Source organism: Chelmon rostratus, chromosome 18 (genome assembly GCF_017976325.1).
Source record: "Chelmon rostratus isolate fCheRos1 chromosome 18, fCheRos1.pri, whole genome shotgun sequence".
Taxonomy (NCBI): domain Eukaryota; kingdom Metazoa; phylum Chordata; class Actinopteri; order Chaetodontiformes; family Chaetodontidae; genus Chelmon; species Chelmon rostratus.
In genome coordinates this window covers 4,273,596-4,294,236 of record NC_055675.1, presented here as the reverse complement: position 1 = coordinate 4,294,236, position 20,641 = coordinate 4,273,596, and the positions used below count along the sequence as shown (strand labels likewise).

Here is a 20,641-nt window from a genome sequence, read left to right as displayed (position 1 = left end):
TGTGAAGCACCAGATACCAACTGGTACAGAACCCCCAAGTCGTGAGAGGTACCGACCTGTCCCTCCAAGCCTGTATGCTGAATTACGAACCTTGCTTCAGAACATGCTGGACAGTGGGGTTGTTCGGGAAAGTGCCAGTCCTTGGGCAGCCCCTATTGTGCTTTTCAGGAAGAAGGATGGAAGCTGGAGGTTCTGTGTCGACTACAGGAAATTGAATGCACTCACACATAAGGATGCCTACCCTCTACCTCGCATCGAGGAGTCACTGACTGGTCTCAAAGCTGCCAAATGGTACTCTACGCTGGATTTGGCAAGTGGCCTTGGCAAGTGGAAATGGACCCGGTTGATAGAGAGAAGACGGCCTTTACAACACCCTTCGGCCTCTACGAGTTTGAGCGAATGCCATTCGGCCTGTGCAATGCCCCGGCGACGTTTCAGAGGCTGATGCAGATGTTTGCTGATGTTTGGGCAACATGGTAAATGACTCATTGCTGATTTATCTGGATGACATGGTTGTGTTCTCCCCAGATTTCAGCAGCCATATGCGCCACCTGGAAGAGGTGTTCCAGCGGCTCTACCAGCATGGACTAAAACTACAGCCCAAAAAGTGCCACCTTTTCCAGCGAGCAGTGACCTACCTGGGGCATGTCATCAGTGAGGAAGGGGTAGCCACTGACCCAGCTAAAACAGCAGCGGTGAGAGACTGGCCAGTACCTGAGACAGTGAAGCAGGTAAAATCTTTTCTTGGCTTTGCGGGCTACTACCGCCGATTTATACCTGGCCTCTCCAAGATTGCAATGCCATTGAATGCCCTAACACACGGCACGAACAAACATGGTAAAAAGTCAGCCCCAGTTAGCTGGTCCTCAGAGTGCCAACAAGCTTTTGACTTCTTGAAAGAAGCCCTGTTGAATACACCTATCCTTGCCTATGCTGACTTCTCTCTTCCTTTTAGGCTATATACAGATGCCAGTTTTGAGGGCCTGGGGGCAGTGCTGACTCAGGTACAAGAGACCAGAGAACGGGTAATTGCCTATGCCAGCCGTAGCCTCCACCCAGCCGAACGCAATGACCAGAACTATAGCTCCTTCAAGCTAGAACTGTTGGCTCTGAAATGGGCAGTCACAGAGAAATTCAAAGACTATCTCTATGGTGCAGAATTCACTGTTTTCACAGATAACAACCCGCTGGTGCACCTCGACACAGCTCGGCTTGGGGCAGTGGAACAACGATGGGTGGCTCAACTAGCTAACTTCAAGTATACCATGAAATACCGTCCAGGTACGCAAAATAAAAATGCTGATGCTTTGTCCAGATTGCCTGAACAAAAGGAGATGGCTCCAGTGCATGCTGACCAGATCGTGGCTGAAGAAGATGGAACGTGGGTGGAACGCCAATCCAAGGACCCGGACCTTGCCCAGATACGACAACGGAAAGAGCTGAAATTGTCTCGGCCCGAGGTATGTGATACCTCATCCCCCAACATGAAGCAACTAATTAGAAAATGGGACAGAATTGTGCTACAAAATGGGGTGCTGGGAAGATGGTGCCAAGAGTCTGGGCTTGAGATATTCCAGGTGGTTGTCCCAAAGCAGGAAGCAAATGGCGTGTGGAGGGCATATCATGAAAGAGAGGACCTTGGCAGCTCTGTGACAGCGCTGTTATTGGCCCAGAATGACCCTGGATGTGAAGGAGTGGACCGAGACCTGCTTACAGTGTGTGTGTGCTAAAGCAGGACCTGAGGTAAGAGCCCCTCTGGTACCTATCACTACCTTCTACCCATTTGAAGTTGTTGGGGTTGATTACCTCTCCCTGGGGCGTCCAGAGGACCGGTACCCCTATATCCTGGTGATGACTGACCTGTTCTCAAAGTATGCTCTTGCAGTACCTACCAGGGACCAGTCTGCTAACACTACAGCCCGAGCCTCGTACAACAGCCTTATCCAGACATTTGGCTGCCCAGAACGTATCCTGACAGACCGGGGGGCTGCGTTCGAATCATCATTAATAAAGGAGTTGTGCCAGCTCTATGGATGCCAAAAGAGCCGCACCACGTCATACCACCCCCAAGGTAATGGAGCCTGCGAAAGGTTCAACCAAACATTGCTGAGATTGCTAAGCTCCCTGACCGAGACAGACCAGACACAGTGGCCCAACCAGCTGCCAACCCTCATCCAAGCATATAACAGCACCACCCACAGCACAACCGGGATCACTATGTGGTGTTTGAAAGGCACGCCAGGCTACCTGTGGACTGGGCAACCGGCCTGAGCCCTGCAGTAGAGTCTGTAAAACAGCACCAAAAAGCTCTGAGTCATGCATATCAAGCAGCAAAGAGACAGTCACAACACCAACAAGAACGAGACCAAGCCCGCTACAACCGGCGAACAAAGCTGGCACCTTTACTCCCAGGTGAGCCTCCCAATGACAACAATGGGACACTCAGAGGATAAATACTTGAACCTAACACCATTGCATTGGACTAGAGCTGTCCTATCTAGTCTGGTGCGCATGAACTGATGAAGCCTGCTCGGATGAAAGGCGAAACGTCTTCTAAGACAAACTGACGAGGTCCAGTTGCGAACGATTGAATGCCCTAAGCTTCCTTCACCTACATTGGTTTCCATAAAGACTTTCGAATAAATGGGCATGTTGGTGAGTCAAACTCCAAAGACACACTGAGCTTTAGCAGTCTAGAGCACCAGATTGAAAGTGGTTTAAGAAAGGGATATAATGAAAATTTGTGCAAGCAGTGATATGTTCTGTGAGCCCTGGATTGAAATTAAGGAGCTACTTAGAGGGAAAAACAGATCTCACGCTGGCCACTCTGAGACAAATCTTAAGAGCTCACTGTGCAGAAAAGGATGCAACTGTATTGTACCAACAACTAACAAAATCAGTGTAGGGACCTGGTGAAATATCCCTTGATTTCCTCGTCCGTGTACTTGATCTACGCAAAAAGTCCTGCTTGCATCTAAGTGTGCCCAGTCTGGCCTGAAATATAACAAAGAGCTAGTTCAGAGTCAGTGTTTTCAGTCTATCATGACAGGCTTGTCAAATGATAATATAAGAGCAGAGATGAGAATGTATTTGCAAGATGAAAACAGTAGTGATGAGCTGCTGCAAAAAAAAAATGCAGATTGCTCAATAAAACTAAAACGAGCGGGCAGAAAAGATTAAAGCCACGAACAAGGTCATCCACAGAGCAAATCTGAAGCTAGTGGAAACCAGTGAGGAAGAGAACAACCCTCTGACAACTCCACCCTCATCTAAACCTACCAAGCCAACCAAAGAAAACCCCCTATTTACAAAAATTGAGGAGAGCAACACAGCGATTAGGGAGCTCACAGGCCAAGTAGCATTGCTAGTTCAATCTGCCCAGCATGACAGAAAAACTACTGATAATCATCAGACAAAGCAAGCCACTAATGCTTGTAAGAGACCCAAGAGACATTGTGTAGCATGTCACCAGGAAGGCATTGACTGTAACCACTGTTTTAAATGTGGAAGTGACACACATTGGGCTAAGGGGTGCAGAGTAGGAGAGAAACAGAAGCTGCAGGGAAACTGGCGGAAGTTGTGACTGAGGGGTGCGCCACCACCTGTAGCCCAAAGTCCCAAAACGGTCCAAATCTGAATGTCAACTCATCGCCAGAGTTTACAAACACAAAATGGAGGACAGCAAAAAGACAGCCCACTCATTACCATCAAGTACCTGGAGAGCCAAAATCAAAACACAGAGACAAACCTTCCCAGCCACACAACCCTCTCACAAAACGTAAACAAGTTGCACAGTTGCTAGGCAAAAAGTGTCTCATCTGGTTCAAGCTGAACAACATAAAGACTCAGGCCCTGTGGGACACAGGAGCACAAGTGTCCATAATGAGTGGGGGATGGGAGTCCAAAACCTTACCTGATGTAAAAATCCTTCCAATCAGTGACCTGTTAAGTGAGGATGAACAGTTGGATTTGAGAGCAGCCAATGGCTCAGAAATACCATTTGAGGGGGTGGGCGGAAGTTAACCTCAGTCTGTATGATCCAAAAACAAAAACATCAGGGTCTGATGAGATACTAGTTCCAGTGCTCGTAAGCAGGGACATAGTCCAAAGACCCATAATAGGGTTTAATGCAATTGAGGAGATAATGAGGGACAGGGAGGATCAGGCCCAGCCCAATGACAGAGTAACCCCGCTCAGAAATTCACTGAGACTAGGTACAGGAAAGGCAGAAGCACTTTTAAACCTGATTCAAGCCTCTACAAATGAAAATGTTACCTGCACTGTCAAAACAGGTAGGGCATCAGTTGTAGTTTCCGGGAAACAAACTAAGTGTATCAGCTGTCTGGTCAAAACAGATCTCAAAGCGAACACTGAAGTGCTTTTTGAACCTGAGGAGAACCTGTCATTGGATGAAAAACTCAAAATAACATGTCAGCTGGTTAACATATCCTGCTCCTCACGTAAAGTGAATATATATGTGAAAAACACCACACATTATGACATTGTCATCCCAGCTAAAACTGTGTTAGGGAGAATACAGAGAATAATAGACTGTTATCCGGTGTACCCAGAGGGACACAAGGTTAATGCTGTATTAGTTGAAAACTCCCAGGCTCCACCAAATTCAAATTCAAAGAAAGTTTCAGAGTGAGCCTCAAGACAAATTGTGGGATCCACCTGTAAATCTGGATCACTTAAACTGTGAACAACAAGCTATGGTTAAACAAATGCTTAGGGAGGAATCCAGTGCGTTTGCCAGGCACAAAGATGAAATTGGCTACATAAAACATTTAAAGATGGATATAAAGCTAACTGATGATGTTCAAAACTTATAATGCTATACCTCGACCATTGTACGACGAAGTGAAGAACCACATACAGGACTTGAACAAAGGCTTCATCCGTAAATCCACCTCCCCATATGCATCTACAGTCGTTTGCGTGAGGAAGCGAGACGGAAGCCTAAGACTTTGCATTGACTACAGAGGGCTCAATAATATTCCATTTGGCCTCACAAATGCACCCTCAGCCTTCCAGCGTAGTATGGAAGAGAGCCTGGAAGATCTCAGAGACAAAATATGCATTCCATACTTGGATGATGTTTTAGTCTACAGCAAAACATTTGAACAGCATGTTGAAGATGTGAGATCAGTTCTCAAACGTCAGCAAGCTTGGGGAATTAAGCTGAGGCCAGATAAATGTGAACAGTTTAAAAATGAGGTGCGCTATGTGGGAAAAGTTATCTCAGCTGATGGCTACAAAATGAACAATAAAGAAATAGCTGCAGTGCAGGCACTAAAAACAAAACCACCCACAAACATTAAGGAGCTGTGCAAACTCCTAGGTTTTTTGGGGTATTACAGAAGTTATGTGCAAGACTTTTCACGCCATGCTAAATGCTTGTATGACCTGCTCTCTGCAGATACAGCCTCAAATCCAAAGTCCAACACTCAGTCAGCAAAGGTAGGACAGCTTCCCCTGCACCAGAAAATAGTGTGGACTGATACTCACCAGAAAGCTTTAGACTATTTAGTCGATGCACAGAACAGGACCTCAGGGCCGTTTTATATCAGAGGCAGGCAGGGAAACTCTGTAATTGGGTATGGCTCACGTACACTGACACCTGCAGAAAAAAAACTATTGGTTGTGGTAGTGCTTAAGTGGGCAGTCACAGACAGGTTTAGAGATTATTTGTTTTATGCTCCCTCTGTGACAGTATATAGTGATACAACCCCTTAACGTATGTCTTAAGTACAGCTAAACTAAATGCGACTGGTCATCGTTGGGTGTCAGAGCGGGCTGATTTCAACATAACTCTGAAAAACTGGGTGCAATATTTAGTGCAGTTGAAATGCAACAGCAGTGTGATGTGGACTGGATCTCAGCCATTAGCTGCAGCCCACATGTCCAAGAAGTGACTGCAGATACCCAGCTGGACATAAAAGTACAATGACCTGGATGAATGAGAATATTCACAGGCATACATGGTTGATATACCTGTAGAGCGGTTTAAATCATAAGTTAACTGGTTAAAATTGAGTCATGGCCTTGAAACAACGTATGTGGAAAGTTTTTGTTAATTGTCAAAAGTCTCCGGAGAAGATAGTGAAGTGATAAAACGATTTTTGGTTTCAGAGTGATAGTAAACTATTAGTGTAACAACTGCTTGTGATGATGCTACAACAGTTTTAATGCTGTAGTAGTCTATTATTTTAGAGCACAGAGTGTGATGAAGTCACATGGTATACAATAGCAATGTACTGTAAAGGTAAAACCTATTGAAATACACTTAAAACATTTACTTGTTTCTAACTAGAAAGCAATAGCCATTGACCAAAAATTTTGACTGCAAGGATGTTTCATATTACATTTGTGTTGTGTTATTATTTGGTTCATACTGTATTACAGAAAAGTGCTAATGTTGAGGACAACATTTATTTTGCAGGGGAGGATTGTGGCACCTATGTTAAATTAATCATTGTATGTTATCAGGGTCATGTGCTTCACCCGCCAGCAGGTGGCAGCGAGAGCTGTTTTCGTGGTGTGTTGCGGCATGCGGAACGAAAAGTAAGCGTGTCGATGTCGGAGCCTGGAGGTTGTGTGCTCGGTGCCATGTTATGTTACCTGCCCGTTTTGTCTTCATGTTGAAGTAAATAAATGAAAGTCTTTTGCACCACAAGTGTCATCAGTCTAAGTGGTGTAACGTAGAGACGAGAATCTCAACAACAGAAGACGATGTGACTGCGCTCCAAGAGAAAGTGAAAAATCCAGAAGGCAAAAATAAAGGTCTGGAAGAGAAAGTACTGGACCTGGAGGCTCGGTCATGTCGTTCCAATATATGGCTCGTTAATTTGCTTGAGGGCGTGGAGGATGAAGACACCTGTGGATTCCTAGAGAGTTGGATACCAGAGGCGCTGGAGCTAGCTCCGCTCCGGGAGAAAGTCACAGTGGAAAGAGCACACAGGCTTGGCCCACAATACAACAGAATAAAACCAATTCCGCACCTAGAACCCTTATGGTGAATTGCAAGGACAAAGAAGCAGCGATGAGAGCGGCAAGGGCAAAAAGGCAGATCCTCTATAGGAACCAGTCGGTGAGATTTTACCAAGATATGACAGCACAGACGCACAAGAAGGTGAAAGAGTTCGAGGAGGCAAGGTGACAATTCCGATCACTGGGTCTACGGTACAGCATTATCCTTTTGGCCCAGCTCATAGTTACCTTCAAGGAACGCTCACACATCTTCAACAGCGCAGATGAAGCCGAACATTTAGAAAATCCAGTTGAATAATAAACCAGACTGGGGTATGGATGAACAGATGACCCGTTGAAAGGTGGTTCAAAACTGTTGTTGGAACACTAGTCTGATATCCTGAGGCTCTGGAGACGGGAGTGAAGTACAGAGTGAAAGTTAATCTGTTACACGGTTCTGATTTCTCTCACTCCCCTGTTGATTGATCAGGAACAATTCACTGATTTAATCTGCACTGTTCAGTTAAGAAATTGTGGATGCCCTTTTCTTTTGTTGTGCTGTTTTGAAAGATTTATCTGAATTACAGTAGCAGAGTAGTTAGATTTATTTTGTATTTTATTTTTGCATCAGCACAGTTATCCTGCTCCTCACGCTGCGTGGACCAGCTCTTTGCTTTCTGGAAGTCTAGTCGATGAAGGGAGGGTAACACCTGATGGGGGAACATTCAGGTGGATTGATAATGGTTGAGGAAAATATTTTTTTGTTCTTGTTTCTTTTGTTTGGTCTGAAATTACTCAAAGTGTTGGGGAAATTCCAGATCATTTATCCATGTGTCTGTTGATCGAAAGGTTAAAATTCCACCCTGGAACTGCAGAGGGCTACAAAAACAAACAAAAAAATCAAAAATCAAAAATCAAACAAGTTATGAACAGGATCAAATCATTACAGTCTAATATAGTATTCCTTCAAGAAACCCATCTAACACAAGACGATAAGCTTTGGGTGGAGAGGAGGTGGAAAGGTAAAATTATATCCACCCCCTTTACCTCTCAGGCCAGGGGTGTCATGATTTTGATTCATGATTCTATTCCACTACAGATTCAAAATGTTATCTAGCACAAGCCAGGACGATACCTGATTATTCAGGGAAGAATTATTCGGGAACAATTAATTCTGATAAATATTTATGCTCCAAATACAGATGAACCCAAATTTTTCCAAAACATTTCTTACTATTGCTTGCTTAGAATGTTTCCTATAATGCCATTCTCCTGTCAGACCATGCTCCAACCTCTTGAGTCTATTATGATCCCAAATTGACTAGTCATATTCCCAAATAGAGATTTAAAACAAAGCGGTTGGCGGATACTGGCTTTTTTACTTTTCTAGATGAACAAATTAAACATTATTTTGAAAAAAAAAATACAATAGAAACCTCAGCAAGTATTCGATGGGGAGCGTTTAAGGCCTTTATTAGAGGACAAATAATTAACATTACGAGCTGTAAAGCCTGTGTCCTTGGAGAAAGTATGTTCGTATGTTCACATAAATGATAAATCAGATGTTAGCAATTCTAATAAAATGAAAGGACTCACAAGAGGATTTGAATAATGAATCTCATCTACAGTACATTATGTTGCTCTGGCATTGAATGTCCAACATCTGATTGGACTGTTGATAATGTATGTGTTATGGAAATGAGACAGGGGTTGATAAAAATCAAGATTGTGTCCAGTGGCACAGTCATGAAGAACACCACCAACACTGATGTGTGAACTGTCTTCAGCATTGAAAAGGTATGACAAAAACTGAAAATCTGTATTTACAGCTAGAGAACTGTCTATTATAGTTCATTAGTTAGTTCATCCATGCCAGGCAAAACAGGTTAAAATAACCATAATTTTTCTGTTTTAAATGTTGTTAATTTTTAATGGAAAACTGATTCGCAGGATCTCCAGAAACATGACACCAGAAGTCACTGCTGAACACACTTATGTTGGCTCACATCCCTGTTATGAAATACATAATGTTTCTTATAGGAGGACAAGCACACCTTCCACAGTATGTGTATTATTGTATGTTTTCCTCGGCTCATTGTCTGCTGTCACAATATGTGGAAACCTTCTTGTAATAATCTCCATCATTTACTTCAAACAGCTCCACACTCCTACAAACTCTCTCATCCTTTCCTTGGCAGTAGCTGACCTGCTTGTTGGGGTTGTTGTTTTTCCTTTCAGCATGGAATTCTCTTGGAGTTCATGTCTGTTCTCTGAAAATGTGTTTTGCAAAGTACGAGAGAGCTTTGATGTAACACTGTGCACTGCTTCCATTTTGAATTTGTGTTGTATTTCTATTGACAGATATTATGCAGTGTGTCACCCTCTGACATATAGAACAAAGATAAATGTTCATGTTGTTGTGATCATGATCGTGGTGAGCTGGAGTGTTTCTCTTTTAGTTGCAATTGGCCCTGAAGTTGCAGGATTAAACCACGAAAGATGTGAACAAAACTGTATTATTGATGTTCATCTTGCATACATCTTGGGAACCAATTTCTCATTTTACCTCCCAGTGATTTTGATGCTCTGTATCTACCTGAAGATTTTCCTTGTTGCACAGAGACAGGTACGCAGCATCCAGGGAACAAAGTCTGGAGCCACTGCCAGTAAGATGGAGAGAAAAGCCACTAAAACTCTGGCAACTGTTATGGGAGTGTTTCTGATGTGCTGGACTCCTTTCTTTCTCTGTTTTTCCTTTCAGCTTTTGAATCATGTGTCAGTTTCAGTTGCTGTGATTGAAAGTCTCGGCTGGCTTGCACTGTCAAACTCAATGCTCAACCCATTTATTTATGCTTTCTTTTACAGCTGGTTCAGTAATTGCACAAGTATTGAAAAAGGTCGGAGACAAAAAATAATGATTTATCACCACAAACAATATTTCAGCGCAGCATCCATAACCTAAACGTTAGGCCATCATATTAGGTGTTATCACTTCTGCTCTGATGTGTCAAAAAGCTTGAGGAGGCCAAGTTCCTTTTTGACATTTAAACAGAGGTCTTGTTCATGTAAATATTCTTTAATGGCCCTCTTCAAACATGACACAGCCATTATGGATAGAGATGCACACTGTGTGTCAGGGGGACCCCAAACCCTACTGTCTGTATGAGAGGAAAAGTTTTGGTGTCACCAAAGACATAAGGATTCATCCTCTGGGCACTAAATTTCATGTCAGTCAATTCAGTTGTCAAGAAATGCCAAACTCACTTTGGCAGCAGAGGACAGGTCATAGGAACAAAAAAGTTTGGTCACAAATTTAATGGAAATTCTTTTAGAAGTTGTTGGCATATTTCAGTTTAGACTGACTGACCAACATCACCATTTTGCACGGTCGGTCTTCGAAAAAAATTCAAATCTTGCAATTTTTGTCTGGACTTTCAATTTTTATTTTTCATCTGTCAAATACACTGCTCTCAACCACTAATAGTTTAAGTTACCTCAAATATGAATAAAAATAAGATTTAAAAATATCTCAAATTGATAATAAAATAGTCATACCTTATGTAATGCATTCATGCTCTTTCATGGTGTGTTCAAATTATTTTATGTTCCTTTCTTTAAATCAAACGTGAAACTTAAATTACAAATTTATTACAGTGCAGTACGAAGTAGTCTAAGTACTTGCAGTGCATTTGTTAGTGTAATTAGCACTTACCACTATCATTCATCAAAAATTAACAAGACAACGGTCATTTTCAGTATTTTCTGACAGTGGACCAGTTTGCAACATTGCAGGGAGTGTTATGGCTCAGGCAATGAGAACCGGGTCCCAGATGCACAGAGGAAAACAAATGTGTTTATTCAACGATAACAAAGTACAACTGAGGACACCAAACGGGAAAGATATCAAAACCTCAAAGTATCAACTAAAGACAATGCGTGGCGACGTGAGGGAATAATCTGGCACTGGAGGAGTGTGTGGTCTGGGCTTAAGTAGCCAGCGCTGATGGGCTGATTAGTGTCAGGTGTGTGCAGTCAGATTCGCTCCTGAGGAGATCGGCTCCGCCCCTGCTCATGTACCTGTGGGCAGAGGGAGAGAGATAGACTGGAATGAGCACTGGATAACAGACAGAGATCAAGACATGACAGTACCCCCCCTCAAGGCATGTCACCTGGCGTCCTACCTGGTTAAGATGGATACTATTGTGTTGGATACTTATTAAAGAAGCCACGCAGCAGATGTGGGTCGAGGATAAGGGAGCGCCCTATCCATGAGTGCTCCTTGGGACCATACCCCTCCCAGTCCACGAGGTACTGGAAACCTCCTCTCGTCTGTGGACGTCCAGGATCCGGGTGACAGTGTACGCCAGGTGACGATCAATGAAGGGCGCTCTCTGTGACTGGCTTGAGGAGGGACACATGAAACACAGGGTGGACGTTGAGGGAGGCTGGGAGGCGGAGCCAAACATAATTTCATGAAAGAAATTAATCTAGTTGTCTGGCGAGCAGACAATCCCAAAGGGAAAAAAATATTCACGTTGCTCCAGTACACACCAGTCATATTCCCCCATAGATTTCTTTCTGGTTTCAGCACTAAAAAGATGTAAAATGAAGAATGTTTCCTATGATGCCATTATCCTGTCAGTTTTTAAGTTTATTTACTTTATTGATCCCAAACTGGGAAATTACTTCTCTGCATTTAACCCATCACTGATTGAAACACACACATGCAACATGCAGCGTTCTGCATTCAAGCGCCATATTGGGGGTTAAGTGCCTTGTTCAAGGGCACATCAGCCGGCTAATGGAGGGGGAGGGGATACTCCACCACACCCAAATTTTCATGCCAGTCCTGCCAGTCCGGCAACGTGAATATTTTTTTCCCACTGGGATTGTCCGCTCGCCAGACATCAACTAGATTCAATAGCAGGCAATAGCATTAAGAACACACCAAAACATAACCGGTATATCAATTGGACAACAGGAATACCGTCTGGCTCTATTTGCGGATGATGTAATTATATTTCTTAAAAAGATGGAAAAATCAATTCCTGAATTATTAGAACTTATTAACATATTTGGAAAATTTTCAGGATATAAATTAAACCAATCAAAATCATCAATAATGTTTCTAAATCCATTACAAATTAAAAGCCCTCCTAATATTGCCGCTCAATTTAAAATCATTGATTGTTTTACATATGTGGGCATTCAAATTGTCCCACGACTTAAATATATTGCAACCAGTAAATATGAACCATTAATTCAAGAAATCTCAAAATCACTAGACAGGTGGATACCCGTACAGATGTTGTTTTTACTTTCAAAGACAGGACAAGAATTTCAGCTGAAGTTAACTTGTTATCAGGACTGCTGGTGAGGGCCAACTCAGCATGCTGGACCTGCATCGCTACACAGGGAGAAAAAAACTGTTGCACCCTGGAAAAGGTGAAAGCCAGGCAAATGTAAAGCATTGTCCAGTGTGGGCTTACAAAAGCACAGAGCAGCAGATCTCCAAAAGTCCGTGTTCAGAGCACTTTATGAAATTGGTGTGAAGACAGGTATGAGTGCAGGTATGTACAGCATCATGCAAGCTCTTACACACTGTGGTCTCACAGCTGCAGACATCGCACCCCCAGGCCTTCCTCCTCATCTCTGGAGATTTCAATCACACTTCCCTGTCCTCAACTCTCCCCACCTTCACCCAGTACTGGACTTACTGTATGCAAACACTAAGGATGCTTACAGTTCTTCACCTCTTCCCCCACTAGACCGATCTGATCACAACCTGGTTCATCTGCTCCCTATTTACATACCCTTGGTGATGAAACAACATCCAACCATTAGGTATGTGAAGACATGGTCAGAGGAGTCCAGTATGGCACTGAGGGACTGTTTTGATACCACCGACTGAAGTGTTGTGCAGTCCACACAGGGACATGGACATCATGGGCTACATTAACTCCTGTGTGGACAACACTGTGTCTACCAGAAAGGTGCTGTGTTTTCCTAACATCAATCCCTGGGTGTGTCCTGAACTGAAATCCCTATTGAACGACAAGAATAGGGTTTTTAAGTCTGGGGACAGAACTGAGTTAAAGCGGGTGCAGAGGGAGCTGTAAAGGGAGATCAGGAGAGGCAAGGAGAGCTATAGGAGGAAGCTGGAGGATCGCCTGCACCTCTCAGCGACACCCCCCCCCCGTGGACTTGTCCATGAACACTGATGCCCTGTACAGGAATGGCCAAAGACATCTCCATCTGCTGAGAAGACTGAGGTCCTTTGGAGTTTGTAGGACATGACTAAAAACTTTTTATGACTCTGTGGTTGCATCTATTACCTTTTAGCAGTGGTCTGCTGGGGCTGTTGAAGCTCTGAGAGGGACAGGAAGAGACTCAACAGACTGGTCAGGAGGGCTGGTTCTGTCCTCTTAACACCACTGAGGATTTAGGTGAGGGGAGGATGTTAGCCAAGCTGACATCCATCATTAACAACCCCTCCCACCCACTGCATGACACAGTGGGGGCCCTCAGCAGCTCCTTCAGAAACAGACTGCTGCATCCACTCTGCAAGAAGGAACGCGACCACAGGTCCTTCATTCCAACAGCTGTCACAGTGTTCAACTCCAGCGTTGCTTAATGTAGCACTGGTTTCCATATCCAGACTGTTGTTCGCACTGATGTGTGATTTATCATACAATATTCCTTTTTTCCCACTCTCAACTCTTAACCCACTGTCACATACATATATATTTATTCATTAATGTGCAATAGCTTTCATGCTGTAGACACTTTATCCGCCATGTGCAATTTGAATAAAATCTGTTTAGTTCTGGCAGTATATTTTTTATGGCAATTTTCCATAGTTCTTGCAGCAAATTATATTTTTTAATATATTTTTCTACATGTTTTTTTCTTTTATATAGCCCCTTGAATAATATGTACATATGTATTGTCAGCTTTTATTTTGTATTTTGTTTTTAGAATTTCTCTATTTCTGTTGCTGTTTTCTTTTCCAACTGCTATTACCTGCTGCCTGTAATACCCAAACTTCCCCAGCTGGGGATTGATAAAGTCTATCTTATCTTATCTTATCTTATCTTATCTTATCTCATCTTATAAAAAGTACTTTTTTCCCATAGACTTACATTGCAAATGAACTGGCTGTAACATTGTGGATAAAGATTTATGAGCATCATAACCCTCATGAAGTGGTTAATTTCACCATCAAAATTTGAACTATAAATGTACTCTGAGGTTGTATCACTGGTTTGACAGCAATACACTGAGTGGCCTTTTGACATGGATTGTGCAAGTGATTTCCCCTCCTTGCTAGATTCCTTTCTCCAGAGAAGATCATTAGAGGAGCGTCATGAAAGAGTTAATGTTGTAAACTCTCAGTACTACCACTATTACTGCAAAAGCTTATACTGTAACTACTTAAACTGTAGCTACTATATGTGACTGTAGCTACTTTTAGCATGGCTACTATACTTTACTGCCATTACGATAAAATTGCCTGACACAAACCTGTCACATTCTCAAATCTTAAACAGATCAAAGTTGAATATTTTTGTCCAGGAAACTTTTGGTGTCATGTCCTTGGAAAAAGATCTTTGTATGACGACCTTAATTATAATTAGCAGGTCTGATAAAATGAAAAGACTCACAAAAGGATTTAAAAGGTTAATCTCATCTACAGTACAGTATGTTGCTGTGGCATCTAATTGAAACAAGATAAAAAGCCCCACTTCTGATTGGACAATTCTAGAAGTTGCTTATTATGGAAATGAGACAGGGGTTGATAAAAGCAGGATTATGCCCAGTGGCTCAGTCATAAGAACACCCATCAACACTGATGCATCAACTACTTTCAGCACTGAAGAGGTATGACAAAAACTGAAAATCTGTATTTCCATCTAGAGAACATCATTGTGACATTTCACTAATACAGGGAAAATATATTAATACATATTTGTTTACATTTTCTGTTTTGAATATTGTAAATTTTTAATGGAAAACTGATTTGCAGGAACCCAGAAACATGGCACCAGAAGTCACTGTCACGCACACTTATAATGACTTAGATCCCTGTTATGAAATACATAATGTTTCTTATATGAAGACAAGCACACCTTCCACAGTATGTGTTTTATTGTATGTTTTCCTCGGCTCATTGTCTGCTGTCACAATATGTGGAAACCTTCTTGTAATAATCTCCATCATTTACTTCAAACAGCTCCACACTCCTACAAACTCTCTCATCCTTTCCTTGGCAGTAGCTGACCTGCTTGTTGGGGTTGTGCTTTTTCCTTTCAGCATGGAATTCTCTATTAGTTCATGTGTGTTCTCTGAAAATGTATTTTGCAAAATACGAGAGAGCTTTGATGTAGCACTTAGCACAGCTTCCATTTTGAATTTGTGTTGTATTTCAATTGACAGATATTATGCAGTGTGTCACCCTCTGACATATAGAACGAAGATAAATGTTCATGTTGTTGTGATCATGATCCTGGTGAGCTGGAGTGTTTCTCTTTTACTTACAATTGGCCTCGCAATGGCAGGACTACATCAAGATAAATGTCAAGAAGAGTGTTCTATTGATCTTCAACTTGCAATCATTTTGGGACTTCTTTGTTCATTTTACCTCCCAGTGATTTTATTGTTCTGTATCTACCTGAAGATTTTCCTTGTTGCACAGAGACAGGTACGCAGCATCCAGGGAACAAAGTCTGGAGCCACTGCCAGTAAGATGGAGAGAAAATCCACTAAAACTCTGGCAACTGTCATGGGAGTGTTTCTGATGTGCTGGACTCCTTTCTTTCTCTGTTTTTCCTTTCAGCTTTTGAATCATGTGTCAGTTTCAGTTGCTGTGATTGAAAGTCTCAGCTGGCTTGCAAGGTCAAACTCAATGCTGAACCCATTTATTTATGCTTTCTTTTACAGCTGGTTCAGATCAGCTTTCAAAATGATCATATCTAGAAAAATCTTTCAAGGTGATTTTTCTGACTCAAAACTGCTTTGATCTATTCTTTGGAGTCCAAATAAAGATTACACATGTCATTAGTCTCTGCAGCCTGTACTTTTGCATCATGTCTTGTATGATTTTATGCTTCTTTTTTTATTATGCTACAAAAATTACAAATTAAGGTGAAACACAAACTGATTTTTCTTGTCTTTTATTGTTATGTTGGAGGAGACTGCAAATGAAGCCATCTCTGAAAAGCACTTGTACCCTCACAGCCTCTGGCAAAGACTCCAGTGATACAGAAGAATTAGCCTTTACTGCCATTTGTATGAATCCTCAGTGTTTTTAATGCAGCAGAGAGCAAAGTGTTGAAGTGTCTCTCTGAGGAGTATGTGGGGACTGAGTGATAGTGAGCACAGATTTGCACTGTTTCACAGCACAGGTGTTGAGGTTTGTGGTGGATCTTGGGATGCCTGTTGACTGAGTACCATCTGGTAGCCAGAGAGGAGTCACTGCTAACCACTTTGACCAGTTGCACCATCTTTGGCTACAAAATAACTTAGTCAACTGGAATCAAAATATTGTTACAGATAGAAAGATGCCTCACCTGGTGCAGAATCGGGATCATAGATGGATAAATTGATAGATAAGACTCAATTAATCCCCAGACAGGGTAAACTGGCAGCAGGCAATAGCGATAGGAAAAAATAGCAACAGCATAGAGAAATACAAAATGCAAAATAAAAGCTGAATATATATTTGTACATTTTATACAAAGGCCGATATAAAAGAAAAAAATTGTCAAAGAATATATTTCTCCACAAAGAACAATGGAAAATACTAGCATAAAAAATATACTGCCAAAAAATATGAGAGAATTTCACAGTTTTTACACGAATTGCACATAGTGGGTTCAGGATAAAGTAAGTACAGCATTTACACTATTGCACAGTAATGAATATATATGTGTCACAGTCGAATACATGTATGTATGCAGGTCGAGTACGTAATGAGAGTGAAAAAAAGTAATATTGCGCAAGGTAGTTTGTGTATGAAAAATCACACATCAGTGCAAAAACAGTCTGAATATGGACCCAGTGCTACATTAAGCAACACTTCAGTTGAACACTCTGACAGCTGTTGGAATGAAGGACCTGCGGTAGCGTTCCTTCTCACAGTGTGGATGCAGCAGTCTGTTGCTGAAGGAGTTGCTGAGGACCCCCACTGTGTAATGCAGGGGGTGGGATGGGTTGTCAATGATGGCTGTCAGCTTGGCTAACATCCTCCTGCCACCAACATCCTCAGTGGTGTCCAGGCGGCAGGCCAGGACAGAGCCAGCTCTCCAGACCACATTGTTCAGTCTCTTTCTGTCCCTCTCAGAGTTTCTACAGCCCTAGCAGGCCGCTGGGCACTTTATGTCATAAAATGTTATAAACAGTGTCCCACATACTCCAAAGGACCTCAGTCTTCTCAGCAGATGGAGATAACTTTGGTCTGTACATGGAATCTGTATTGGTGATGCAGTCCAGTGTGTTGTTGAGGTGCAACGATGGCTGTATCATAGGAGAACTTCTGGATGTGGCAGCTGTCAGTGTTATGTCAGAAGTCAGATGTGTGGAGGATACAGAGAAAAGGAGAGAGCTCAGTACCCTGTGGAGCCCCAGTGCTGCAAACTACCACATCCATCACAGGAAAAACACCATTGTTTTCCTGCAGGCGTTCCACCAGCTTCAGTTCTGCCGAGTTTTATCCACAGTCAAGACAACAGTGTCATTACACCTGTTTTAACAGTTTTACACTGCCAGTTAGTCACAGAATAGATTCACTACTTTGCCACTACTAGACTGTAAGTCACTGAATGGTTTAGGCCGATTATACATCTCTGATATGCTTAAAGAATAAAAACCAAGTAGGACTTTTCACCATGGCGTTCCATAGAGCACTTGTCACTCTAAGTCTCTGGCTTTAGGACTGGTCCAATACAGTTTGCTGTCCAGGTGGACACCCAGGTATTTGTACTCATGTACAACCTCCACCATCTCTCCCTTAATGGCAATTGAAGTAGCAGGAGTTCTGGATCTCCTGAAGTTCATCACCAGCTCCTTTGTTTTGTTGATGTTGAGCTTCAGGTAGTTCAGTTCACACCAGTTCACAAAACTGTCCACCCCCTTCTGATACTCCGATACATACTCCCCACTTATGCCTCCAACAACTGCAGTCATTGGAGAACTTCTGTAGGTGGCAGGTCTCTGTGTCATACCTGAAGTCAACGCTGTACAGGGTGAAGAGACAAGTGGACAGGACAATCCTCTGTGGAGACCCAACCACTGTGTCTGCCACACAGTTCTGGAGTCGAATGTGCTGGGGTTTTCCAGTCAGTTAGTCCACCATCCAGGACACCAGAGGAGCATCCGCCATCTGAATGGCAGTCATCTTCTTCTGCAGCAGTGCAGGCTGGATGGTGTTCAAGGTGCTGGAAAAATCAAAGAACATGATTCTGGCCACACCACCTGGCCTGTCCAGGTGGGTGCCGGCATGGTGGAGCAGATATATGATGGCATCATCCACTTTGGCATCCAGTTTGTAGGAGAACTTGAGGGCTCACCAGTGACAAGAGGGAATCCAGGACCAGTCTTTTCAGTGCTTACTGGCAGCACTGCGGAGGGTCTTCTTGGGTAAAGTTTTTCGTAAAGTCTTCCATAACACTGAGACCTTCTCCAGACGTTGTCATGCAAGAAAAACTTTACTCTAATTATGCATTAAGTTTCTCTGTTTGGTGTTCCAAAGGAAATAACCGCACAGTCTAAACTACTTGCACTACGTTTTTATTGTATTCTCTACTTTGGATTTTCTTTTTATGCTATCTTTTAATTCTCCTTTAATTACTATTTCATGTACACGACCTTCTTTTAAATGGATTTTATATATGGATGTTGTTTTGCTTTAATTTATGTAAAGCAGTGGTCCCCAAACGTGGATCAATTGATACCGGGCCGCACAAGAAATAATTGATTATTACCGTGTTATTTATAATGTGAGTCTGAACGATCTTTTATTTTAAGAAAATGACCGGATTCTCACAGTTACATCTTGGTCACTTGAGCGCTCAAATTTAACCCACAAGCTAGCAAAATGAGTAAAAACCAGACGTCTTTGGAAACTTTCTTTGCAAAGGGGTAAAGGCCCAGTGAAGAGACAGAAGAAGAGCCGACGACTTCCAAGAAAACAAAAGCTTTTAACAGACAATACCAGGGGTCCTATTTGAAATATGGATTTGTTGCGACTGGTAATTTCCACACACCGAGCCCGTTCTGCATCATGAGCCGTGACCAGCTCTCTAATAAGGCAATGAAGCCTCAAAACTGCTTCGCCACTTGGAGACCAAGCACCCTGAGATAAATGCCAATGTTGTTGGTGCAATGTTACGAGTAATCTGCTAATAAAGTTGCATACAAGTACTTAGTGGATTTACGTTTATCATTATATTTACAATATAAACAATCTAAGTACACCCCCTCCCCTCCCGGGCCGTGGTAAAATTGTCAAGAGTTGACTGGTCCACGGTGACAAAAAGGTTCGGGACAACTGATGTAAAGCACACTGAATTGCCCCTGTGCATGAAATGTGCTAACGAAATAAAGTTGCTATTGCTATTGCTATCATTGCTGCCTTGTACTAGCAACTCTTCGGAGAGGAGGGCTTTGAGAGAAGTTTGTGTCTCTGATATTTAAACACAGGGAGACTCTTTCTTTCAGCAGGGAGACCCACCTGCCTCTCGTCTGTTGACAAAAGCTGCCACCATCCATCCGTTTGCTTGTCTTCATTAATATATGTTTGCCATTTGAGAATGGTTGGCAATGTGGATAATTATCAGTGAATCAGTTTCCAGCAATTTAGTACAACTTATCCAGATTTTATCTAAAACCAACTGCCATGGTCAGGCAATTCCTTCCTATCCTCGCCACACAGGACATCTGCCTTGTTTTGTTTTGTGTGATCAGCTCTGTGGGGTTTAAATGCCCGGGACTTGTTCCAGCTAGGATTGACAGAGTTGCTGAAAATACACCTCCATGTCTACTGCGCATTATCATTACAGGCCACCATCTTGGAATACCTGATACCTGATTTGCGTAATATATAATCCAGCTAATCTGTATCTCAACTAATTAGGTTTTAAACAATGACTATCAATTAAACAATTGTTTGTTTGCTGCACCCAACTGTTGTTGGTTACGAAAACCCAACATACCCTGCTAGTTACCAAAGGTCAGATTCAGGTAATGAAAAATAAAATCAACTGTGCAAGGGAGGGCTCACTGTCTAAAGGAGCTCCATTTGTAAGATACTTGTGTAACACCAGCAGAGCTGTGACAGAAATACATGTGGTTACATAGGCCATCAAAATGTCAACAGGTTGCATCAGAGAGGTATTTTTCACACAAACAGCATGTCAGAGTTGCTAGCAGCTATCGAATGAGATACTACCAGCAAGCACTGCATGTATCGCACCTTGTGAAGTGATGTTACAACAAGATTGACTTCGAAGGACCTCTGAAGGGAACTGTTCAAACAGCTGTGGTCTAGGGTAGACATGTGAAGACCCAAAACACACAGCCGAAAGAGACGCTGTGAGAATCACTGTCTGAGAACAATTGCTGCAAGCTCAGCAGTGAAAGTCAGGCTTTCCTCTTCGGTGGCTGCCATAAG

General features: G+C 42.5%; 1 protein-coding gene across 1 annotated transcript; it reads left to right on the top strand.

Annotated features, from left to right (window-relative positions):
• The first annotated feature begins 15,085 nt into the window (after nt 1-15,085).
• Nucleotides 15,086-15,991, top strand: LOC121622367 (trace amine-associated receptor 1-like). Its single transcript, XM_041959328.1, has one exon. It carries the CDS (start codon nt 15,086-15,088, stop codon nt 15,989-15,991), a length of 906 nt encoding a protein of 301 aa, XP_041815262.1.
• The last annotated feature ends 4,650 nt before the right edge of the window (nt 15,992-20,641 follow it).

Excerpts from the sequence above, each read along its gene's own strand:
- LOC121622367 (XM_041959328.1), top strand. The coding sequence starts at position 15,086 with ATGAAGACAAGCACACCTTCCACAGTATGTGTTTTATTGTATGTTTTC.